The 27,310-nt window shown below is 43.8% G+C and overlaps 1 protein-coding gene across 2 annotated transcripts in view; it reads right to left on the reverse strand.

Annotated features, from left to right (window-relative positions):
• tmx3b (thioredoxin related transmembrane protein 3b) overlaps positions 1–27,310 on the reverse strand; it is a 45,295-nt gene that overhangs the window by 12,969 nt on the left and 5,016 nt on the right. For both annotated transcript variants that reach the window (XM_053860145.1, XM_053860144.1), the window contains exons 7-12: positions 25,954–26,053; positions 25,758–25,835; positions 22,926–22,992; positions 13,184–13,282; positions 8,816–8,873; positions 8,588–8,641 (exon numbers count right to left, since the gene is read on the reverse strand). In XM_053860145.1, the coding sequence (XP_053716120.1) occupies positions 8,588–8,641; positions 8,816–8,873; positions 13,184–13,282; positions 22,926–22,992; positions 25,758–25,835; positions 25,954–26,053 (456 nt within the window). The remainder of the gene's footprint in view (positions 1–8,587; positions 8,642–8,815; positions 8,874–13,183; positions 13,283–22,925; positions 22,993–25,757; positions 25,836–25,953; positions 26,054–27,310) is intronic.

Consider the following 27,310-nt stretch of genomic DNA (forward strand, 5'->3'; position numbering starts at 1 on the left):
TGACACACTTTAAAAAGTTATTGAGGTTTGCATATTTATGCTCCCTAGTTCATTACATTATCATATCTGAGATTAAATATAATTCCAAATGCTGTGGAAGAATTTCATCCACATATAAGAGAACAGTGGTGTTGTTATTTCGGCAGTAATTAAAGTGGGTTGTTTCAGAACCACCACTTTTTAAAAAAGGTATCAAATAAAATGTTCTTTCAGAGGTGTGCCAGACTTTGCGATGGGAGGACCCGGTCACAGTGACTCTCAGAATCGACCCACGTGTCACTCATCACACTGCAGAGGCAGGGAGGTATCGCCGAGGCAAGTGAGCAACACAGATTCAGCCGCACACACCAACAAATTCACACTATGAAATCCCACACTCCCTGAACTGATAACTTGTCCTGGTGCCCAATCTAATCTGTCACCCAGCCCAGTCCTGAAGAAACATCATCTGCAGTGACATCAAGGCAAACACAGGGGGCAGCCTCACACTCGTCACGCATCGCTCCATGGTTCCCTCCACATTAGATCCAATGCCACCATTTTTGGCTCTCTGTTTAGTGGCACTCTGGGTTTGTGCTAAACTCAGTGGAGACCCAGGATACACTCAGAACTTCCACAACTTCCTCTTCATTTCTCATCCGTCAAAACAAATGCTGGTGTATTTAGCAATTCATAAATACATTTTGGCATGCAAACTGGTGGGGTCTCCATCTTTACATAACTTAAACTCCCTCCAACTTCTCTTCATCACGACGAGGTCAGATGAACTGGGTTTGAGTCTTCTGGCCAGTTGTCTCCCAGAATAAGAGGCTCTATTTGGTAGCGTGCCACTTGAGATTGAATTTGTATTTTCTCCCCATTAATGCCAAGTTGGCCGGCAAAAGAAATGCTCATTTGGGATTAATTAACAATTTCTGGATCTCATTTGTTGGCACTCAATGGTTTTGTGTCTCCAACTCTAGTGAATCTCAAAGAGGAGTCGCTCTGGGCACAATCGCACAAGCTTTCACAGCCTCTGTTGAAGCAGTCTGGGAAAACCAATGTTATTGCCATGTTTGGTGTCGCATTTTTCAGTCTATCCGGTGAGACACAACATAAAGTATCATTTTAAGCGAAATACATAGGGAAAACTAAACACAGTCATGGAGCAAACTGGTGCTACGAGCTCATCACGTGTACCACAACACGCATTCAACACCACAATGGAATGGCATAGAATTAGTGGCTACACAGTAAACTTTTACGATACTTCAAGACTTGTATTGAGCAAAATGCAGACAAAACCTGAGCAGCAAAACTCACAAACTAACAGCAGGTGACTCCCTTCCATAGTAAGGCCTCATGAAACACTGCCACCGTCACTTTCAGAGTCCACTCGATGGCAGTCATTGCTAAAAACGCTTTTGGGTTTGAGCAACCATTTTATTTTTTTCAACCTAAAGCCACCCACTTAGCTCTGAAAAAGAGGACACTGTTTCAAGAAGACTCATCAGCCCATCATCAGTGCACGCTACCGAAGGGCTGCACCAATCGTGAGGTCAAAGTCACATGCAGTCACACGAGAATTGTCCATACTTGAAGTCTGAACTTTATGTTAATGAAATCTCTTGACTGAAACACGAGGGGCAAAATACATCACAAAGTGGGGAAGCAGGTTCACAATTACCCATTTCAAGAGATGCATATTTTAAGTCCCAAAAACACCTGGTCCAACCTCAGTTCTTCTACTTCAATTGTGCTTGTACCTTTCAATGGTTGTTCACCGACCGAAATGTATGTGAATCATTAAAATGAATGGAAAGCATTTACTACAATTTGCTACATTTACACTACAAACATTTTATTAAATTGAATTAACAGTTTGCTCTCCAGACAACACAGAACCTAACACAATGTCCAGGGTTTCCACTACTCTGAATGTATTTGAAATTATTATGAAATTCTGAAAATCTTATGCAAATATTTTCAAGACATGAAAAGAGCTTCAGTTTAAATCAGGTGACATAAAAACTTGAATATAGACACCATCGAGATTTATTGTACGATTGTCAAACTGATGCCAAATAAACAATATTTTGTTGTGAAACTGTATGCAGGGTCCATCATTTGATTCAGTAATATACCAAATACATTCAAATTGAAAAATGTGGCTTCTTGTGGCAAATATTCTGATACGATTAAACAAATTCTCTAATTAACTGTATTTTTTTTTATCGAATTCCACCCTATAATGTTTAATAAAACTCACACGTCAATAATAATAGAAATTTAAAAAGCCTGACCCAACAGTTTTGTACTATTACAGAGAAGGGTAATCAGGCCCGTAAACCTTGAGCTCCTGAGGGTGGAGGATATGGTGTAAAGGGTTGGTCTGAAGTGTAAAGAAGTGGGGCGACCTGATGTTGCTCCGTCACAGTCGTGGAAGCACCTGCTGCAGAACAGTCCTCCGATGGTGCGACTTATCATTGCTACACTGCTCCACTATTTTCTTATGTAAATGTCACATCTCTGAGGCAGACAAATGTTCCTGCAGTGGAACTGTGGAACTGAAATAAAATCCAACTGGCCGTCATTCTCCGGTGTCGCTTCCTCATTTCTCCCGCACCAGAAAAAGCCTCATGTGATTTATCCTCTGAACGATAAGGCAGGAGGAGGAATTCAATTTGTATCTCATTGTACTGCACCTCGTCGGAGCTGTGTATTGACGGGCGAGCTGGAACTAAGGCGGCACCAGTCCAGGAAAGCGAGCGTGTGCTGGTAAAGGGCTGGTGGTAGGAGGCGGCGTCAAACAAATGAAGTTAATATGGAATGATGCAAACACGTCCAGTCCCCGGGGAGCCCAGCAAGCATCCTTCGTATCAATGACACGATTATGAGCCGTCGTGCAAACTCATATTAGAGACAATAATAAGACGTTACACGGGAAAAGCATCGCGGCTCTGGATGCCGAGCAAGATGAATTAAAATCCGACAAAATGAATCTTAATTGCCTGCAGCCTCTGAACAATGAATTGTCACTGAATATGTAAAGTCAATGTAGAGGCGCAATTAAGATCTGTGATCGGGAACATGATACGTTTGGGGTGACGCGTTTCGAGCGACACATTCCACCGTAGGCAACATCTGCTGCAGCAAACAGATGATGCGATGGTGCAAGCAGAGGGGGAGACTCACTGTCCGAAACATTGGTGGGGGAAGTCTCTTTGGTGGCTGGGAACGAGCAACTCGTTGGGTGTGCAACAAGTGTTGCCAAGATGGTGTGAACATACCAAATGGAGATAAAATTGTCGATAAAACTAGCAAAAAAAGGGACATATTTTAGCAGGTATTTCTTCCTATCTGGAGACACAGAGCATCTACTCAAAGAGCCTCTGGCCATCGACCACTTCTCTTGATGCAATAGACCCATCCGACGTTTGAGACCCAAAGTGCTCATCTCATCGTTGTTAAACTCAGCCTAAATGAAGCACCGAATTCTGTTGGCACATTCGCTCCTCCTCTTGACTATCAGGCTTAGAGGAATCAGTCGACAAGTGATTGGGAACTGAGCTATAAAGTACTTCGAGGTATTCAATCTGTCTGACAGTGCAGGATCCAAATATCTGAAGGTGTACGAGAAGGATGGTTCCAGAATGGAGGTAGAGGTTTTGTGAGTGTTAACAGAAACAAGACAGTTAGCTTTAACAAACTGGACGCCCCTCTGTGGTGGTCTGTACAGCTATACAGGCCAGCCAGTAGACCGGAAGGTTTTAAGTTAAACCAAAGATTTTACAACACAAAGATAACCATTAGTTCTATTTAAATGTGTAACTTTTCATTGCACACAGCTGAAGATGGCTCAGAACAACAGCTAAACTTTGTGTTCAGTTTTTTCTGTCTTGCTCATCGGTTCTCTCTCTGCCTGCTGGCGAACAACTCCCACGTCGGAGCTCACCTCCGCCAGAGGTGTGCTTCAAGAACTTGTCAGACAATAATAGAGCATCAAAACTTTGTCTTCAGGTTCGATGACCTCAGACATTCGTAGGTGTAAAATCAAAAAGGAGCCAAGAAGATGAGCACGAATGTCACTTTTGAATCTGACAAGAAGCAAACAGAGTTTAGAGGAGTTCTCTCTTTCTATGCTTGTGCAGGTCAACAGCTGCAAATGTTAAAATGTGAGTCACAAAGTTAATTTTTGAGCTTGAGAGGACAGAAAAAGGGCAAATGGACAAAGGACGGATCTTCACCTCAATATAAAAAGGCTCATTTGTTCAGTATCCAGTTGAAGACCCGAGATCTAGACCAAATGTACATCCACATCCACGAGCTCATTTTGCAGTGGCATCATTGCTGCGAGATGCTAAACAGATAAAAATTTAGAATGAGTTCTACCAAGGAACATTTACAACAGACATATGAGGTGTTTTTGACGTGGATCTGAAAACCTTAACATCATTGGAATCATCTAAATACCTGCAGCCCAGCTCATACTTGAGGTGCAGCATTCACAGCCCAGCATCCATCTCCATCCTCCCATCACTCCCAATGACAGTGTTTGGCTGGAGGGAGGGAGCTAGTCAGCCAAGAGGGCTGAGGAACAGACTGAGAAAACGGCACGTGTACAGAGGCAGCCAGCCAACATGCTGTAAGAGAATTTCCTGGTATAAGCGCTCTGATTCTTCAAGGAAGAGGAGTGGATTTCAGCTATTCACTCGGGCTGGAAAAGAGAGAGCGACCTAGATAACTGCTAAACAGATATTTATTGATATCTGCGGGGAATGGTTGTTCTCAAGAAGTGACGCAAGGCCGTGTTTGGAAGAGGTTGTCAAGGTGTTAACGACCAAGAAAATGAATCGCACTGACAAACGTGTGCACAAACATGGCGACGCCGGAGGCCGGATTATCGTCTTTCAAACAGCTTTGTGGGGTTCTGACTGGATCAGAATTAATTTGTGCTCATTCTGACTGACAGATTGCCATGTTTCAACATGCATGGTTACAGCTTTAACAAGGGCTGAGTCAATCTCATGGTCTGTTCTAGACATGTGAGGGAAAATCCACCAGACAGCCTGAAACTGTCTCCATCATCCTAACAAAATGGTTGGCGACGGTCTAAAATCACAATTTATATACAGACGGAGGTGGTCAGGGTTCACCCCAGGACCCATGGACAGCACTGACAGAGAGGTCACAATCAAGTAGAGATGGAATATAAAACACATAATCATTATCTCATAATGTAACAACAATTATCAGATATAAAATACTTCTATTCATTTTCACTTTTTTGTTACTTTATATGTTCTTCCCATCAGCAGCTGCCACTGCAAGCCAGCCTCCTCCACCTTCACCCATTTAGGTCGACCTCCCAGGTCACACCTATCCTCTTCATGACCTCTTTATCTCATCCATGAACCTCAACGGTCATATTCCCTTCCATCATTTGCCAGGTACTTCTTCGTCCAACATGTTTTCCGTTTCTCATCTTCACATGTCCAAACCATTTGAGTCTGTTCCCCCAAATTTTGAGTCCAAACTTCTCCACATGCTCCTCTAATATGCTTGTTTGCAGACCTGCTTACGCTCACTCACGATGGAAACAAACTGAGCTTTACAAAGATAGTCTTTCCAATGAGTCCTGCAGTGGCTAAAGAGTTGATCCACTCTTCCTATCCACTATGAAAACCACAGTGCATTTTGTTTTCTTTATTTACTAAGAAAAAGTTCTTAATGTCCATTTTAAGTGTGATTGTTTTGGCTTTATTCTTCATAATGTTCTGCTACACTTTTGGCACAGCACAACTCATCTTCCCTTTGAAGCCTCATGATCTTAAATTAAAAAATAAACTAAATCAACAACCAATCACAATTGCTGTGGTCATAGCTTGTGGTCACTCTGTATATCTACAGGACTAGAGAAAAGTCTCTGTTCTAAGGAGTGGAATTCATATTTCCCACGACTCAACACTTTTCATGATTGACTAGAGCCAGAAAACAGGAAAAACACTCATTTGATATGAAAATCGGCCATTGCTTTCAGAACACCATGCATCAAAAGAAAAATATCAAGCACACAAACTCGAGCCAAAATGATGGAAATTAATATTAATAATCCAAAGAACTGTGAATGGATCAGTTCCAAACCAAGACGGATATTAAAATATACATCAAACATGTGAAGTCTGCCGAGAAGAACAGCGTACATGTAGCTAAAGAAGCCAGCGCCGCCGAGAAAGTAATGGCCTGTCATCGAGCAGCAGATGTTACTCGGCTTCAAATGCTTGCGAGCTGCTGGTGCGGTGAATTACAGACTTGACACACTCACGGTTTGCGATTTTGTGTCATAAAACTACAAACGGTGGCAGATATCGAGCCGCGCAGCCGCTACTTTGTCAATCGTTAGAGCGGTTATTAACCAACAGTGAATCGCTGCCTTCTCCTCAGCTCAAGCTCCAATAAGCTGTGTCAAACTACAAGCGGCGTTTAGGGGTGTCAGAAGACCGCAGGTCGCTCTGATCTCAGTGGGGCTCTCCAGCACAGGAGGCTTCAAAAACACCGGTGGGGGTTGTGTCAGATTGTAGCGTAATTGATGATAGGGATTGGGTGTAATTCAATCACACTTAATGGGAACGCCTGGAGAGAGAGAGAGAGAGAGAGAGAGGGAGAGAGAGGGACTTTGATCGTGTTCGAGCGCCACCTCTGCATTCGGAGGCTGATGAAACACGTCAATGACGGGCTAAAAAGTTACAATCAGACGAGGCGTTATGATGTAATGGCTCTTTCATTACATCGTCCTAAAGACGCCTCACAGTCTTGGAAAACTGATCGGAGGCAAAGGTCAGCGGTGGAGCTGCGACCTTGATTTTAATTCCTTTTAACACATCAAAGGTGTGGACGCGGGACGTTTGACTGGGAGGAGGATTTTGCTGCCTTTACATCAGCCTTTCCAGAATCCAGAGACACTGCTTGTTCTCATGAGTGGGAGGTGACATGGAGCATGAGGAAGGCAAATAGAAGAGGAAATAGACGGTTGAGTAACACCCACCAAGCCTGGAATGCATTTCCAAAGTTTTAGCCTTTAACCTGCCACGCTATCAAAGAAGAGCGAGCGTCATAAATGCATCGAGAACGGTGGTGGAGAAAAGGAAGGAGCAGAAAGGTCTGGTCTCTCTGGTGGCAGCTCTTTGTACCATCCTAATAGCGACTGCTCATCAAGATTCTCCTCCTTATTGCTGTAATAACGTCAAATAAATGTCCGTATTTCTGATGGAGCAGATACAGTTTGGTGGAGAAGCTACTATGTATTGTGAATGTGCCTGTGTCACTCGGGACAAAACCTGAGCTACAGCAGGCAGTTAGAAGCCAAGACTGTCTGTTGCCAACCAATACCCCGTCAACGTCCGGAGGGGGCGAAGCAGATGGTGAAGCTAGCACCTCCGGACTCAAGCCCACTAAACACAGCCCAGGAATGGCAAATGCAGGTGGACGTGAGTCCGAGACTCACCTTCCCACCAGACATTGCAGCAACCATCCTGCGTCCAGACCCGGTCCTTCGCTCCAAATCCTGCCAACAAGTTTTCATTGTGGAGTTGACAGTGCCATCGGGGGAAGCAGTCGATGAAGCGTTCGAAAGGAAAAAGCTACGACACACAGGTCTGGCAGCTGAAGCAGAGGAACACGGCCAGAAAGCATCTGTGTGTCCAGCAGAGGCGGGGTGTATTACAATATACAGTATTCGCCGCTTGTTTTACTGGAGCTGGAATCAGAGGTCAAGGGAACAGCAGAGCCTTCTGTCCGTGCACTACATTCATTTTGTCGGTAATTCCACCAAGCTTACTGATACGGGCCAAATGGCAAAGTACCACCAGGGGCAGTGTTGCTTCGACTGCCCGATATGTAGTTATACATTTAATGGTCTCACCGACCACTGCTCTTCAGCGTCCACTGGTAAAGGCTTTATTTTGTCCATGAACCATTCTCAAAACTTCAGCACTGTTTTCAGCAAATATTCATTTCCTTTTCAATGTAATGTGTTCACACGACGCCAGAACACCTGAGGCCTGCAATGACTCAGAAGAGGAAGGCGGAACAATTTTAACACAATGTAAAGCTCAAACATGAACAAAAGGACTGTGGGTCGATATACTTGCACCGCTGCTACAAGGCAGAATGAGTCACTTTAAATCCGATCTTCTAATGTATACGATTCCGTATCCAGAGGGTGGATTTGTGAAATTATCAAGCTACAGGAGTTCTAACCGTTTTTCTCGGAGACACGGAGCAGCTCTCCACACCTGAGTGCCCTCATATCTTCGCTTCTGCCTCAAGAAAGTGTTCCTGGGGTCTCTGAAGGTGTCATGTTCCATGACATCAAAGCAAGATAATTGAATACGACTTGAGTTGGACTTGAACACATCGCTGCGTTCCTGACTGGCAGCTACAAAGCCAGCCTATATTTGGAAGTTGACATTTTGCATAATTGCGTTTTCGCTGAACCGAAGCAGATGAGCTCAGACAAACAATGGAGCAAAGTTGGCTGACAGACGCAGAGCGCCATCTAGCACGAATCACACTGGATCTTGGACCTCAGAGTCTGTCAGTGCCTTACCTGTTAAACTGCTCTCTGTAGTCCCTGGCCACCGCCTGAATCATGGTCTTCAATCTAGAACAAATGAGAGGAGAGTGAGGCACCACAACCATTTTGGCTCAAAGATCCCGGCAATAACAGCGAGGCTTATCTTTATTGGACAGGCATGTTCTTAAGCACAGCTATTGAGGTGCGCGGCTGAAATGTAAACACCGCGAAAGTGGGCCTTTTAATCTCTGAGCTTTGTACCTGCTGCTCTCTTCTGTCGGGTCCTTCTCGTCGATGACTGCAATCGCCACCAATTTGCCTGAGGCGGAGGACAGGAATCACAAATCAGAGAGCGGGCCACAAGACAATAAGTGGAGGAGATAAGAGGCTCTGCAGAAGAAGCGTCACCTCTCAACAGGACAATAGAGGAGAGCTGAGAGAACCTGATTCTTTCATCGCTCCAACATTAAGCTTGTGAAGTGCTCAAGGAGCCATTTCAGTGTCACTCAGCCCCAAACTCAGGACAAGTAGCTCCAAATAAAAGTGTTACTCAAGTTAAAAGGAAAGTTTTTTTTTTTCCTGAGAGCAGCAATGTCCTTGAGATGAGAGTGCCAGGCTGCCCCCTGGTGCTCATAGTCGGTAACGCAAATATCATCTATTGAAAATGACCTTGAGTCCCATGAAACACATTTTTGTGAAATTTCTTTTTTAGCATTAATCAAACAATTGATTCTAGGCTTTAATGAGATGCCCACAAATGAGAGTTTCTTGTTTTGACTATGAGGCGCGACGTCACCACGGTCTCTTCACGCTGCCGCGAGCAGGTAAGTCATGGCTGCTGCTTCAGTTATCCTTCATTTACTGTTGCACTCCTGGTTTCTGTGTATTATTAAGGACAGGAGAAATATCCTCAGGCTTTCTTGGCCAATAATTTATCACGGCTCTGCAGCGGGCCAACTGCCCTCTGGCCTCGTCTCCCTATGCGAATATCGATGTTATTTTTGACCCGGAGATTAAACCGAAAAACGAAGGTCCAGAGAAAAGAACGCTCAAAAATAGAAGGCAGTTATATCCATTATTTAGATGTTCCTTTGACTTGTCTCATCTATAATGCAAGATACAAGCAGATGTTTGTTAGAACTGCTGTCAGGACAGACAACTTCACCAAACACTGCCCAACAATTTGCTGGGCTTAGATGAAGTTTTAACTGTAAAGATTTAAATCTGAGAAAGTACTTCCACTCATTTGTTTATTCACTTTAAACGACACCTTATCAACTGATGTGTAACTACAGCGATGACGTAAGTGGAGTGATGAAGTAATGAAGTAACTTCAGTGATAATGTAAGTGAAGCGAAGTAACTAAAGTGATGAAGTAACTGAAGAGATGAAGCAACTGACATGATGAAGTAAGTAAAGTGACGAACTGATGAATTAACTTGCGTGACAACAAAGTAATGGAAGGGATGAATGTAACTGAAGTAATGCAGTAACTACAGTACTGGAGTAACTATGTGATGAATTAACATAAGTGACAAATTGAATGCGATGAAGTAACTGAAGTGAGGAAGTAAGTGAAGTGATGAAGTCACGTAAATGACAAAGCAATTGAAGATATGAAGTAACTACAGTATTGAAGTAATAAAGTGATTAAGTAACTAAACTGCTGAACTAACTCAACTTAACATTCTAGGTGTTAGAAATTCAGGTGAAGAAGTAAATGAGTGAATAGGCAAGTTGCCGTGGTAAACTAACTGGATTATATCAAACACACAGCGTTTTAAGTCTTTAAAATGTAATGTGTTGAAAGAAATAATTTAGATAACGCTGTCCAGAGATGTGTATGAGTGGAGTACTGAAACATATGATGTGTTCACTTTTATATGGCATCAGTAGCTTGGTGACACAGAAGGCAAAGCTGAGATCATGTCAAAAGAGCAGTTGGCGGACTGCTGACATGAATGACAATGATGGCAATCGATGGCGTTCGTGGTCAAGTGCAAACAGTCGTCCAGCAGTGTGTAGACGAGCTGGCGAAAGAAGCTTTCAATGAAGTTCAAGCTCCTGTTACAATAACGCTCACAGACCCCACAACATGAGTCACGAAAACTCAAAAACTCAGGGCCAATATCTTCCTCTTGATGGGAATTCTGTTTGACTTCATCAAGTGGAGTTCAGAGGAAGCACCTGGAATATCAGGCCACATGTCACTTGATATATCATGCAAATCAAATAAACTTCGGCAGTATTCCCAGAACAGCGCTGATGTAAAAATAAGAGGTCAACATTAAGGGCCAGTATCTTGTTTAAGAGAAAGCATCTTCCCTCACACAGGGCATCACTTTTCTGCTCCTTCAGAGGCAGTTTGTGTTTCACTCTCCTGCCTAAATTTCCCAGGGGGGCAGGAGAGTATGTGCTTTTGAGCAAGTCTGGCAAAGCTATATTGAAGAGCACTTCTCCTGTTACAGCAGCAATAAAGCACAGAGCAGGGGAACATCGGATATTTCAAGCAATAATGAGACGGACGTTAGAAGGAGCGAGTAGAGTATGAAATGAAGATAGTGATCTTTGCAGTGAGTTCCAGCAGATGCTGGGCAAGAGACCTGGGCAAAGTGCGGCTCGGGTGCCATGTGTGGCCCTTTGCCTCCATTTTTACAGCCCTCATGAGGTCAGGCTAAAACTATTACTACTACTACTAAGTTTTGATCTCCAGTGAGGGGGTAAGGTGGTTGGAGATTGGCCGACAAATCGGCGCAGCAGGGGCGGTAGTTCAATCGCTCTACCACACTGTTGTCTGTAAGAGAGAGCTGAGCCAAAAGGCAAAGTTAGTTTTCTCCGACGGGTGGCAGGCGTCTCCCTGAGAGATAGGGCGTGGAGCTCTAACACTTGGCAGAGATTTGGATTAGAGCCACTGCTTCTCCGCATTGAAAGGAACCCGATGAGGCGGGGATGCCACCTGAATGCCTCCCCTTGGAGGTGTTTCAGGCACAGCCAGCTGTGAGACCAAGGGGTCGACCCAGGACCAGGTGGAGGGGCGGCCAGGGAGCGTCTAGAGATTCCCCCTCATTGGAGCTGGTGGCTGTTGCCTCAGAGCAGGGCATTTGGCACAACCTTTTGAAGCTGCTGCCCCCACGACGCACTAACAGATAAGTGGTTATGGATGGATGGATGGATGGATGGATGGATGGATGGATGGATGATCATATAAACTTCCATAGTTATTATACATTCACTTCTGAGTGGAATTTAAACTTTCTTCAGTGCTAGATTACCTCTCCACATTAATTGTTAATTTTCTACTCTGCAAAATACACAACGTCTCTTGCTTCTAAGCGAGAGATTATCTCCTCTGTGTTGACTCAGTGTCCAGTCATTGTTCTTCTGCCGTCTCTGTTCTTCCTCATCAATTACTTTCAGCACGGTTACAAACAATTAAAATGTAAATTAGATTAATCACAGGGCCTTAATTTTGACTGAAAATCTACCGGCGTGAATCCTGTTGCATTGAGAAGAAGCAGATAATGCGTTGGTTGAGACACATTTAACTGTTCAGGTCAACAAAAAAGAACAACTCTCTTGTTCAAAACCTATTTACTCAGCTACGCAAACTAAACTGTTTTCGCTGTGGAGAGAAGCGATAAGAGAGAACCGTCTTTCACAAGTCAGTCCAGCCAGGTCATCGGGCAGCATACTCTTCCTTTACTTTCCCCTCTAGAGGGCTAACGTGCATCTTTCACATCAAGTTGGTTGCTTCTCCTCAATCTCAACAGAAGCTGCCGACCTCAGACACTGACAATATCTCCAGTCATGTCTTGTTAGATCACGAACCAGGCAGTTTATAAACAGCTAAGCTCTTCTGCTTGCATGAGCTGCAGAAGAGATGGACCAAAGATCTACAGTGGCAGGCAACAAGACGCATCCACGGCCGCACGGTCCATGAGTTTACGCATGGCTGTTTTTAATGAGATTAGATCGCGACGATGGATTAACTGGTGCTAATTTTGACGGCACCAACGCAGTGTCAGACTCTTCCTCTACAGCATGGGTGGGCAATTAAATTTCCTAAGTAGCCACATTAAAATAGACCCAGACTGCTGTGAGGTGCTGCCAAGCCACAAGGAAGAAGAAAAAGACTCATATTATGTGGCTAAATATCAGAAAACAAGGGCAAAATAAGGAAAATCGTAATACACAGTGACATGATCTGCTAACGGCTTTGACATCATTTGCTTTTGTTAAAAGGTTCTCTGCATAAATCATATCTAACAGATGATTTTACCAAGTGGTGAATATTTTGGCAGCACATGATACAAAGGCACTTCATTTCAAAGTATATATTTTCCAATATAGTTTGGTAATTTATTCTGAGGGACCAGAAATATTGTTAAAAAGAACAATATTCATTGAAAAAAAATATTCAAATGATCGTATCAATAGGACCGGGGTAGAAAAAGCAAACACAAAAATGCGTAAAGTAAGAAAATAAAGAAGACCTACAAAGAGACATCAGTTTTATTTCCTATTCCTGTTTCCTACCACTGTGTGGTTTGGATGTGACCTCATTAGGGGCTCATAGGTGCAGAAGAATGGCCGCACTAACTTTGCAATGAGGGCGAACGCAGTACTCACCTGTTTCTCCGAGCTCGTACAGAGTGAAGCCATCGATTTGCAGGTATCCTTGAAAGCGTTCCTTGTTCACCCATGATGATAAACTGCCATCCTCATACTCTGCAACAAAGGCAAAATCTTTCAGGGTCACCGGCTCGTAAAGAAGGACCCATCGACAGGCGGCGAGGAAGAAGTCGTTATTAACAGCAAAGACATTGTTCCACTGACGTGTGGACTCCAAGAAGATGACAGTGATTATTGCCTGTTCGCTCTCCAGAGCAGAAAATGACACACAAGCAGAGGTCACCGCAACAAAGATTCAAAACAACTTTGACAAGAGGCTTTGGTTGGGTTAAGCATCCAAGAGAGGCTGTCGAGGCGCCAGAGACGACAATGGCTGACACACGAGACGGAAAAATTCAGGAGGCAAAAAAAATCTTCCCACTGGTTTGGCCATTTAAAAAAGCCATTCCTGCATCACTTCGACACAAGCTAACAGCTACATTCAGGAAGCCCCATCAAGCTACAGAGGCCATACTGGCACCAGAAGAAGAGGGGTCGCTGTGATGGAGCATGTTCTTGGAGATTCTTCAGTGCTGTCATACGCTGAGGATCAGCAGGTTGTTGGAGCGGTTTGCCAGGAAGGGGCATGAAAGCAAACCTGAGAGGACCTGAGAGAAAACACTCCTGGACCTGCTCTAAAATGAACTGTTGCCAACAGTAGCTTCATGAGCAGGTCTTCATCAGACCAGAGACCAAGTCCCTCTCTGAAATAAGACACTAAAGATAAGACAAGCCAAGTCCGATGAGACATGTGGCATGGGTTTTGGCAACTCGCTAAGATCAATGATCTTAGCTTATTAATCATTTTTGGTTAGCATTATTGGGAACTTTTCCAAGTTCATTTCTGGCATGTGATAATTCAACGATTTACGGAATTCACTGTGCAGTTTGCAGACGTCAATCAGCTCCTTGTTTGGAGTGGTCGTGCAGTCAAATGCCGTTGGCAACGACCTGATCAAAAATAAAAGGTTTTGGTTTTGTATGCTTCCTAAGTTTTAAGGTATGGTTTGGTACATTTTTGGAATTGCAAGGGACAAAAATGTAACTTTTTAAATGGACATTTAACAGGGGCGGGTGCAGAGGAAAAATAAATAAGACTAATGCAGCACACTTCAAACAAAACACAACATGATCCCTCATCGATTTTGGATGCTGCCTCCTCACTCACTAATACAAGCTTGTGTGTGTGTGTGTGTGTCTCAGCGCTCAGGTGACATTCCTCTTCTGCGAGAGCTGCTTAAACAGAGCACTCCGCTGTGATTCTGAACATGCTCTTTGCGATCAAGCCATTTGTGTGGTACGTGCAGTTGCGAGGTTACAAACCGTCTCGGTACACGCTACCAACCAGATTACTCAAACTTGCACCACCATGTTTAACAATGTACTTAAAAGTTATTCAACAGTAATTACTGTTTATCGCTCAGTGCTACTTTATAATAAATGTGAGCAGTTAAGCCAGATGTTACAGAAACATGACAGGGCCCAGGAGACAAGCAATGTAATACTGATTAGTGTTTAGTGAGGTGAAGCCGCGTGACCGAGCCAGACAGACGAGAGAAGATGCTCATAATTAAGACAGCAGTACCGGAGACCTCAACATGACATGTTAATAAGTAATAAAGCCCTCACTGCTGCGATTACAGTAATTACAAGAGCACTTTAGCATAGTTCAGGCCACAGTGGAGGTGAGGTTCTAATAGCGAACATGACAACTTGGAACACTCTTCACACCCCAAGGTGACGACTTACAATCCCATTAACAAATGGTCTTAATGTTTCTCTGCTGTCGCGGGTGTGCGACTGCAAAACGCTGAGTCAGACCAGACATTACGGCGAGTACCAGCCACAGATGTTCAGGCTTTCTTCGACGGGTGCAGCTGCGTGGCAGAGCAGAGAGCCAGAGTTGACGCCCCCATGCTGTGGCAGCGCAGGCTGATGAACCCCCCCTCATTCCGCCTGAACTGGCTTCACCTTGAAACAAATTAGAGGTGCTGGCTTCTTGGCTGCCAGCATCTCCATCTTCACAGTGCCCTGCAGGAGCCTGTCAGCGCAGAGTTGGCCCAGCAGGAGGCCAGGAAGAAAGATGAGGGGCAGGAGAGGGAATAAAAACAGACGGTGGGTGGGGGAGGAACGATCCACAGTTTGACTTATGAGCGCAGGGAGGAGGCGGCGTCGACACATGTCAAAAGCTAGAAGGTGAAAGGGGAGTGGGACCTCCAAGACAAGGCAAACGGCAGGAAAACAAAACAAAAAAAGGAATATGAAAGGTGAGTCAAACACCTGAGGAGCCGAAAGATCAATGTTGGTGTCGCAGATTTGTGCTGCAGTGCAGAGGTGCATGTGAATCACGCATCCCATTCTTGACAAGTGCCAATGAAATGTGGGGAAATAAAAACGGATCTTGTTTCGGATTATCTTTTGGCGTACATAAAAAAAATGGCCATTACAAACCATAAAACTTTGGACTGTTACATTTTCTTTTCTCAGCAAATGAGGCGTACATGAGAGCACCTTTGTACTCTGAAGCTCCCCACAACATCTGGGACTCAGACCCAACTTTGACTCTCAGGCTGAGCACTGTCATTCATTATTGATGGCTGATAAAACACAGAGAATCAGGAATAACATCTGTGTAACTAACGTTTGAGCCTAGGTGCCTAAAGGTAGGATGGTAGGATGCTGGCAGCAGAAGCTTAGAAAGGGATGCAGCAAATATTCAGAGGCCAAATATATTTGGCCAAATATTAGTGTGTGACGCGATCAAACACAGTGCAGCTCAGACTGAATCCTGACAACGCAATGTAACAGAATATTGCAGAAAAATCTGGCAACACACTCCTCCACTTCAGTGGTGACAGCATCGACTCCACAACACCACAGCCCAGTCAGCTGGGGACCAAACAAGAGCTGTTCAACACAAGTGGAAATGATTTTGACTGTTTGACCCATGTCGCACGTTTCCTCCTTATTTGATCATTTCTTTGTTGTCCATGGTCTCAAGTATCAAGCGCGGCCAGCTCAGACCGTCGTTACGCCGACGCTTCAGGGCAAAGTATGATTCAAATTCTTTATATAGTGATAAAGGTTTTGGATATTTGAACGTGCTCTAGAGTGTGAACAGAATTGCAGTTTTTCATGAATGTTTAACCAAAATATCTAGAGCCATCTGTTTATATTATCAGCCTATTATGCAATATCTATATATTTTACAATTACTATTTGAAAAGTCAGAAACATAAAAAAATATACACATAAAAAATATTCAATCATCTGAACATGTACTGACGTAATGCAAGGTCCAAATTGGACATTCAGTATTATTCAATATTCAGCCAAGTATTTAAAATTTATTTCGGCTTTGGCCATTAATTTTCATTTCGCTGCATCCCTACTTACCAGTTAAGGGAATGAATCACGCTTCTAATCCACGTTCCAGTGTCTGAAGCAAGTCGAAAATCTGATTTTAATATTTAAAGCTAAATTATCATTCCTATTCTGGCAACATGTCACCCGCGACTGTGTTCTCAGCGTTCAGAGTCTGTTGCTATAAAAACAACTTTCCAAAAAAGAGAGAGAGAGAAATAGAACTAAAACATGGCAAAGATTTGACTGGCATCACTTTTCTCAACCAAAATGAAAATGTATCAAAAGACAGAGGCAGATGGAGAAGGCATCAACAGGTAAGGACATCATGCGAAACACTCGGCACCAAAGTCTCCATTATCTTTTTCACATTTATAGAATTTCATCACACAAGTATCCACTTCATTTTCAATACACATTCTGAGTGAATGCCAAACTTCAGTTTTACAAGTACTCTCCAGTCCCCCGTGGGTCGGTTCTCCAGTGAGAATCAATCACGAAGGACAGCTCTCCTTTAAAGATCCACATTTATTTTTCCGAAATCTGTTTCTATAGCAAAGCTAATTTAACATCCAATCCCTCACTCAAGACGAAACCAGCACTAAGAACACTCATTTTTGACTCATCTTTTGAGGTCTCAAAACAAATCACAGCCTGCGTTCTTTGTTTTCGAGCACCTGGTTATTTATTAGAAGGACTCAGAGAATTTGAAAGTAAAATTAGTTCAAATAAGCTTCAATGTTAAATGGAATGTCCCACACTTCTCTGCCAGCACAGTGCAGCCATGTCTGTATTGTCGAGCAACATAAACAGACATCTGATCAAGCCTTTTCATAGCATCCATTCAGCTGCTTCACTATCGTGGGCATCAAGTGTCATCACACACGAGCAGAGGGGGTTAAGCAGATACGACAATGAAAGCAGGTGGATTTCAATGCACTCCTCGGTGCCCTTGTCATCCTTGCCTGAATGAAACTGGCACTGTACATGTGCTGCTGTGGCAAAGTCAGCGGTGTATCATCGCCCCCTCAGGCACCACGTCATCACGTTCAAGGACTGTTAATCAGCCTGTCACTTAAGTGCCACAAGTAAATTATATGCAAATAATTCTGCCACTCGACTGACTGTGCTCTGTCTTTCCGTATGACGAGTCAAAACCTTCACTTTAGAAGCCGTGCTCACCAAACCATCGACACCATTGAAGTGGAGCGCCGACCTGCACAGATTGTGTGACAGCTTTGTGGCGTTTAAAAGATACACAGATTTATATATACCTATTAAATATGTATGAGCCTTTTTCCAAACAGCACTCTTCAAGAGCAGCACGGCTGTTTGTAAAGTAATCAGAGCTTAGAAAATGCTGCTTTCAATGTGAAGTGGCCTCTTTTGGACAGCAGCACTCCAGGCAGCTCAAGAAACACGGTTTAATTGAGCAGTGCACATGAATACCTATCTGTAGTTGTCAATGCAACCCTTTTTCAGCTTGAAAATATGTCACCAGGCAACCATGTTGGCTATAGATCACATTTCGCGGTGTAAAAACACCAGCAACAATATTATATGCAAGAGTCTGGCTGAAGATGAATGTTCCTGAATATGGTGGTCTGATGGCACACACCCATCACTACACACCAGGGGTCCCCAACAGTTTCCATACTCACTGTGTCAATGATCTCTGACAAACAGGAACCCAGAAAAACACCTCTGAAACACCAGTCAATTCAATGGAACACAATATTCTTCCTTCATAGTCAATGTCACGCTCAGGTGAAATTGACTATTCGAGGTATTGATTGATGTGTTCACTTTGGACCATTAACTAATGGGGTCTGGGTTTTTCGCCAAGTTTTCCTCAGGTGTAGGGATGGCAGCGTAATGACAGCACAACCTCGCGGTCAGTCCTCCAAGTGTTGTTTAGTTAGCTATGCTAATGTAGCACAATGTACAGCTCACCAATCTTCTGTGGTTCGGCGGGCAAGAAATGGGAGGCGTGACCAATGGCTACGGAAAGAAAAAAATCTTGGCAAAAGCCCGGAATTTGGTTGAGGATCTATGTCTTCAGTAGGGCTCAGTGAGGGAGAGAAAAATAAACAATGTATTGGGCGTTCATGTGAACATGTTCCATGAAAAGTGTGCCACGTTCCATCATATATGTCGTGTAATATACACGTAATAAATACATGAATTAAACTTTGTGTTGCCTCGTCCACGCGAGTCAAATATTGCGATACTTGACTGCACCATATTGTCTTGATATTTAAAGTCAGCTAGATGAATATTTAAAAAATTGGATTGGACTAACGTCACAAAAATAAGATCATTTTCATGCCCATATAATCGAATGTAATCTAATAATATTGTACTGAATTAATCTGACTTCCCGCGATAAAATGAAGGTCCTTATTATAATATATTGCTGAATTTACAGTAATGCAATGTATTGCAATGAATTGTATCGGCACTCCTGTATCGGAATATGTATCGCAAGATACCTGCCAATACACAGCTCTCGTCGACACCTGCTCATGTGGATTCAATTATGGTAGAATTGTGTTTGGTCAACTTAGCAATGTGTGACTGACGCTGGCGTCTAATGAAATCTGAGGTTTATAGTATATTGAAAAACAAGTTACTGCGAAAACAACAGACGTGATGGGAACACACAAGTAGATAGATCACCATTTGATGTGTTTTCTAACGTCAGCCAAGTTAATTTTGATTTTACAGCAGGCAAAGTAAGAAGCCATATTTGTTTCTCGAGCCAAGATCCAGTCATCGGCGAGCAGGACGGGTCCTCGGGGAAACATAAAACATAGCACAGCTGCACCGAAAAATTAGACTCTCAAGACCACAGGTGGTGGAGGGAAGGACGAGGCAAACAACCTTCTCTGATGCAGATTGAGGAATTTATTTGTCGTCTTTTTGAATTGCTAAGACAAGCTGTTTCTTCGCACCACCACCTAATTACATTACTCTTGTACAGCCATTTCAAATGGAATGGTGGAGACAGGTGGCTTATCATTAGTTTCAAAGAAGCTGAAGACGTTCAAGGCCACGTGATGCAGAGAGTTTTCTCAACTCTGGACATGAGTCCGTGTCAAGCTAAAGCTGTTAATCATTCAGCTCGAGTATTCCTGAGGTCAGATTTCCAAAGGACCTTTCTCTACCTTCAAGTATCTCTGTTTTATTATATTTTTTTAAATCCAATTTCAAAGCACAGCATCTGCAGAAGTTCATTCCTCATTAAACACAGCCAGAGTTACCATCTCAGCGATGACCGCTGACGCAAACGTAGCTGGAAGTATAAAGCTAACTTGGTTTTCTACTTTTTAAAGGAAGAAATACATGATTTTGAAGCCAATTAATCTCATAATTCACCGGTGAGAACTTCATTCGAAAGAAACGACCCTGTAACCCTGAGATTACGCAACTTCAGGTTTCACATTGCCAAAGCAAGAGCTTCAATTTTGGCCCGACAGCAGTACTACATGAGTTGAATACCAAAGCACACTTCACCTTTTCTTACCTTTAATACACAAGTACAGTAAATCAAGTTGAAAGCTTTCAAATAGTTTGCATCACCCTGAGAGTTTCTATTTTCCCACTATCGTCTTGTTTTCATCATCTGTTTTCACCTTTCATCCAAGGTCAAGTTGAGAGGCTCAGCCTTCCCTCCAGAAACCACCATCTCATCTGGGCTCCTGGGTCTGCCCCAGGGCCTCCTCCCAGTTGCCTCAAATCATCAAAAGTCACCTCAACTGGCTTCTCCAGAATTGAAGGAGCATCATACTTTCAGTCTCTCGTCGATGACGGAGCTACAAACCCATCTGAGACGGTGCTGTTTGTTCTTTGGGTCACTTCAAAGCTCACCACATGTGAGAGCAGACATATGGAGAGCTCAGGCGTGACTTGGACTCAAAACCAATCCAGATAAGTAACGTGAAGGATTGCAACATCAACATTAGCATCTGTGAACTGTCCGCACAGAGACGGGCCGATCGTATCCGCACAGCTTCTTAGTGGGATTGCTCATGCACCCGCAGGGATCTGGCGTTTTCAGGCACCACACCAATTGTGACAACTTGCCAAAAGTCCCCACTTCACTGCAACATCAGGCAACAGACCACTGCTCATTCAGCAACAGCTGTAGCAAATATCAACACAAAATCTTCAGCTACTCTTCCAGTATAAATAACAAATTTGAGATGCAGAAGTGGAATAGCCTTGCAACGGAAATGTTTTGGTGACCCTGGTAGAAACTTGTCACCACAGCTGAGCACAGACATTTGTTTCTACATGGTCAATGTGATGCCAATCAGTTCCTATTCAGACACACAAAACCTAAAGGAAGCACAGCCTTTGGTCTCTGGAGTGGGTTGTTCAGGGACTAGTCTTTACTCCAAAATAAGTTTTGCAAGGACTCCACCGCTGCTCTCAAAATACGAGCCAGCGAGGAGCAGAATGAAAACAGGTGCTGCATGAGGTTTGTGAGATTGGTCTGGCTGTGCGAGACCTTTACCGCAGGTGCCTGAAGGGTACAAATCAAGGCAGGATCCGCTTCCAGACTCTGAAATAACAAATCAGCCTTCCACCTTGGAAAGAAAAAAAAAAAATTGGACTGATTATTTGGCAAAAGCTTTTCTTCCATGGAATGACTGGCTGGGCATGCGAGTTCAGGGGGTGATTTCCTACCGAGGAAGAGCACGGAGGGAAGTAAACAGAACGCTTAGGGCAGAGAGCGTTGACAGGCTCTTCACTGTTCAACACTCGGTTCAGCGTTAGTTCAAAATGCAGTCGGATGCAGAATGGTCAACTCCTTGTGAGGACTGTCCAATATTCACACTCATTATTCTAATTATTAATGTCATTTATGGAGTGTACCATTATACTGTACTTGCTTACATACTGTACTCCGTAGCGCCAATGTAACAACAGAATGGGATTAGCAAAGATGGCAAACATTAGTGATGGGTAGATGAGGCATCATGAAACAGCATTGCAGGGTTGATGAAACCGTGTCCTAGTGTTCAGAGGCCACTGGATGGCTAGGCTTACGACATATTTGACATGAAATATAACTTTCTTTTTACTTCTGTAAATATTGACGCTTCCTCATTAATCCCTCTTTAGCGAGTCTTTTTGTCCACTGATCTAACGTTTATTACATTTATTCATTAACATTGTCTTCCGTCCAGTCTATTCTGCTGTCAATTATTTTAAAATAAATTATTTTCATTTTTCAACAAAAAATGTCACAATAAAGTCATAAAACTTGGCCATATCCCACAAAATGTAATGTGAAAGATATTAAACTGTTGCAGGGCTTGTTTCTACTCCAACTCCAGTGTGCTCTTCACTGAAAAATTCACCACTCCATCAACATTTCCTCCACAGTTGCCTGTGAAGTGCAGGGTCTCTTGAAACAGTTCCGTCCTCATACATGTGTGTACACATCTGTCTCCTTGATCAGCATTTGCATGATCAGTGTCAGTTTTCTCGTTGCAACAATGAATGATAACTGACAGTTAGATTTCAAATCAGACCTAGGAATCCCATAAAAAAGTATATTTATTCTTCCTTGTAAACTCAATCAGTAGAAGTGAGCTCTTACTCCACATTGCTGTCGTTTTATTGGGAAAGACCTGCTGGTTAAAAGCATAAACACCATCTCTCTGTGACCACACAGCAACACTGACGGTACGCGGCTCCTCCCTTCCTGCCCATAAAGCCACACCACCTGCAGACTTTTACCATCAGAATGAAACCAGATCACTTTGTCTTCAATCGACATGGCCACAGAAGCACCGCAGAGTCTGGTACTAAAGGCAGGAAATGAAAATTATCCAGTCATATTCACTCTGTTTTCCGACTTTGGCAGCCTTGGAATTGTCAGATAAGAGTGTAATGGATTCTACAGTAAAGACAAGAAACTAGCTTGCAGGTCACCATCACGCCGTGGCCCTGCAGGAGGCAGAGAAATAAAGCAGTAACTAAAGATAGAAGAAACAAAAGAAGCTTGGAGAAACTTGTGCACAGATTTATTCCCCAGAACGCTTCACAGTGCTGGTTCTTTCTCTGCTTTTGTGTTAGTTGCGGTGGCAGTGACACAAACTGTGGTGGGTCACACCCACGCTGGAGAACAACAAGTCCTTGGCGGCTATATTTGCTCGTGCAGCGACCACAACACTCGTGGCCCCACCACATGAAGAAGAGTGGACACAGCCCTCTGAGCTGCACCACATACCACAGCTCACCATAGCTCTGAGTGGTGAGGCCAAAACAACAGGAGGACAAGCACACAATGGTATCACAGAAGTGAGTAGAGTAAAAGACTTACCGTCGTAGGTAAAGAAGCCTCCATCTTTGAACACCATCACTGCAGGAAGCTCTGGCAAACGTATCATCTGGAAACACAGAGAATGACGTGACTGAATACAGCAATAACACCAGGCAAATATGTGCACGTACACTTGACTCATAGGAGAAGCGTTCACTGGTGATGGATGGATGAAGTGTCATGAAACAGTATTGCAGGGTTGATGAGACAGTGTCCCTCACTCAAGTCACTCAACAGGAAATGATGAAGATTCAGACAGAACCATCTTACTTACTAACACTCTGGTGTACATGGGTCACTTAGCAGGAACTCTATATAAGATGGATCAAGAATGCAAAGCCAGCCCGTCCTCATTTCTGTTTATTTATGTCCCGGGGACAGGGGTCACCCTCACCTGTCTTTATACTCTTCCATTCACACTATTATCTTCGCATTTTTTTATGATGGTTATCCTCCTCTTCTCCATCATTCTTGGTCTCCACTGTCTCTCCGTGTGTCCTCACCATCTGTCCTCCCTGACTTTGTCTCCAAACTCTCCACATGTCTCTCTGATAGACTCATTTCTGACCCTGTCTTTTCTAGTCACCTTCAATGACAACCTCAGCATCTTCAATACAGAGTCATCCAACATTGACTTTTGAGTGTCAGACATCATGACAGTGTCCACCAATGTAACTTTCCACACCACAATTGCCACAAAAGGAGCCTCAGATACACATTTATCCAGAGATTGAAATATCACCCCACATAACCCCAGATGAGCAAAGCATATATAGTAACACATACAGACACACACATTTCTAGCACTATCCTTTAGGTCCATTTCCCTTTCCCTTGCCTCTCACTCTAAACCTAACTGTCCAAAACAAATGGCAAACCTCAACCAGGACTTTGTAAACCCAATTATAAGGATGCAGTTTGGTTATTTTAAAGGCTGCATCCTCAAACTGAGGCTTAAACTTGAGGGCCAAAGATGTCGCCACAAAGCAAAATGTGCTCACATGTACAGCTAAACCAGACCTACTCCCGGTGTGCGGGGACTGGTTAGTCCAGGGGGAGCACCGGACAAGATAAATCTATCCGACAGATCTTTCCTTTAACTGTGGCTGCTACTCTGATGTCACCGTCATCTCCACCCTGCCTACACTCTCTTCTTCACCACCCTTCATCTCTCTTACTCCACTGACCCCAAAATGCTCCCTCAATCCCGCTCATCCTCCTACATCCCAATAACTCACAAATTTGCATTGCACTCAGCTTCTACATATGTACTGTCAGCAGCGTGAACATGAGAATGAATACTGAATGCCCACAAGTACTGAAAGTGCCATGAGTGCTCAGTCATCATCTGCATTCCTGGAAATATTAAGTGACAGATATAGATTGATTACATTAATGACTGGAGAAAACAAGAAATATCCATCTTCAGGCAAAAAAAAGAAACATCTGGATCTTGGACACTACAGGGCAGGAATGACATATGCTCGGAAAAAAACGAAAACATCCTCGAGGGCCGTCTGGTAATTCATGAATTAATTATATCATACAACAAATGAAATGGCAGATTTTGTTGGTGAGCAAGAAAACACTGCTGGGAATCGACAAGCAGAAACAGAGATGGTAATTAGAACAGCGCTGTGTGAGTTGTTCACCATTAGATAAATTAATGATGATTTATGCAAGGTTAGTATTGCTCCGGTCGCCATGGTGACATGAGAACGCTTCATCTGTGATCCCCACCCCCCACCCCCCCGCTTCCCCATCAGGAGCACTAAAAGGGAAAGTGAAAAACACTTATCATCTGGTGGTGGTGGGCGGGAATGGGAACAATGTGCACTCAAAACTGATGTGTTCAAGTTAAAAAGAGTAATGCTGCTTTCACTGTCCTGGCTGTCAGGGAGAAAAAAAAGCAGTCATCCTCAATTTGCAATTGTTGGAGTTCAGAGGTCTGCTGGGGTCAAGAGGAGAGCAAAACAAATGCCAAGTCTGCAGCTGAATAACATCTTGACTGCTATATTGGCATCAATATAACACCTACAACTGCAAAAATGATTACTCCTAAAGCAAACTTCACTGAACTTCATAGCCAATTGAATTTGGTGGTGACAGTCGCCAGACACAAAGTTACACGAAGTTCAGCATTAGGGGACGTGTTTCAAACGGTGCTGTATGTGACTTGGAAGTGAAAAACGAGTGTCCTAGAGTGTAGCACACGTTGAGTTTCAGACCTCCACTGGCAGGCGGTTCCAGGGTCGAGGTGCCCGGACAGCTTTCGTCTTGATTTAGGGGCAACCAATAGAAAATCACCTGAGGAGTTCAGCATTTATACCATCTCATCAGGGGCCAGTCCAAGACCGGATTTAAAAGTTAACACGATCATAAAGTGGACAAGAGCCAGAGCAGTGAAGCTAAATACTGCCATCCACTGGTGAACGTGCGTCACAACAGACGCTCATTTTGAGCACGGCAGTCCAGTGGATAGAGCGCAACGCCGCTGCTCCTGTGTTTCATTGAACACGATGGCGACGATAAATAACAATACTAACTCATTTTACTGCCATTACTGAAGACACAACTGTTCAGGAACAAGTGAAAGCATAGCCTTTGCCTGAGACATATCAGTCACGCATGTGACCAATGACTCATTGAGGGATGAACCAACACACTTACAACCTCATGTTGAGTCACTAAATTCATCGAGGTATGTAAACAGTTACTAAACATTTGATGTAAATTGTGACCTCAAAATATTTTCCTGTCCTGGTCGACATGATTCAGCCTTCTCAAACGCCGCTTCAAAGTTTGATGTTTGTGAATAAAGGTGAGCGTTACCTCTGGCAAAACTTCCTCTGACGCAGAGAAGAAGTACGTGTAAACGATCAGCTCCGTGGCGACCTCGTTGTACTTCTCCTGCAGAAGCATGAACATGATGAGGCTCAAAAGTGTGACGCGCAACCTCGTCTCCAAAAACACTTTTTAATCAGTTCCTGCGAGGTTTGTCGCTTCAAGCAGCACGTTGTGAGCTTACTTTGAGAGGCGAGTCAGCGCCGACATACACGAAAAGCACGGCGTGTCGCTTCATCATGTGCTCAAACATTTGCTTGCTGGGGAGAGCTCGCACAGCCGGTCTGAAAACACATTTCAGAAAAGAGAGGAGCGTAAAACAAGGCATGACCAAGTGATTTAAGGAGAGTGAGACTAGTGAGGCTGTCGGTGTGATGCGTGTGTCACTGGCTCCACCCAGTGGGGACTCGACAAGTTCCACGCGCGCGACGGCGCGGGAGCCAAGCGTTTGATCAGCCGCTCCGTCACGGATCAGCTTGATTTCCCTCAAGCAGCAGTAAATCCAGCGGGCTCAGCTGATACACTGGCTTAAAGTGGAGCATCACATCCACAAATCCATTGAGCTATGAAACAAATATGGGCTGCACGGATAAGCGCGCTTGTGTTCTCATAAACACAATTCTCCTGTGACGGAGAAGTGCTGAAGAGACAACAGAGACCTGTGGCTACATCTGCGCCACAAGTGTTGACTGGAGCAGCCGCTTGAATGTAAAAAACATGATAAATTAAAGATTGGCGAAAACTCCAGAGACAAGCCACGTGACTCCTGTCGCACTTGACTGGTGTCAGCTTGAGTGTTTAAGTGTCTTTTATATCGCTCTCTCTTTCTGCTCTCTGCATAACATCAGCGCCTCAAAACACAGACCCCTCATGAGTACAAATGCTTTGACAAATCTATCCATACAACGGTATATTAGGAGACTGAACTAGACACACATGGGAGCTGAGAGTGAAATAGCAAGTCAGTCTTTCACGGGACATTAAAGGCTCATATGTGGCACATGCTGAGAACTAAAGAACCCTGGTGTGGGAATATTCCGGCTTCTACAGGGGGACTCTCGAATGCAAGTGGATGAAATGAGTTTTCTCCAGCGGGGGCAGGCGTCTCCCTAGGAGATAGGGTGGAGACCCCCCTGTGGAGGTGTTCCAGGACCAAGTGGAGGGATTATATCTCTTCCCTGGCCTGGGAGCGTCTCAAGTCGGATGTTGCGCAAGAGTAGGAGGTTTGGCACAGCTGTCTGAAACTGCTGTCCCCGTGACCCAGCAACGGATAAGCGGATGAGGACGGACCTACTGAGGGATGTGGACGTGCTAGATTCTTCTCATGTGGTGACAAACAGACAAACAAGGCAACACATGAAACACACATGTCCACCGAGCTGTTTTACTAAGTGCACAGTTTGTTAACAAGTGAATGCACTTGAAAAATTTTAGCTAAATTATTATCTTTATTTCTTATGAGAGCTATTCAAAAAACAATTCGTAAATGGTAGAAATACTGATAATAAACAAAAGAATTGCATTTATTATTGACACATTAT

Source organism: Synchiropus splendidus, chromosome 3, assembly GCF_027744825.2.
Source record: "Synchiropus splendidus isolate RoL2022-P1 chromosome 3, RoL_Sspl_1.0, whole genome shotgun sequence".
Lineage (NCBI taxonomy): Eukaryota > Metazoa > Chordata > Actinopteri > Syngnathiformes > Callionymidae > Synchiropus > Synchiropus splendidus.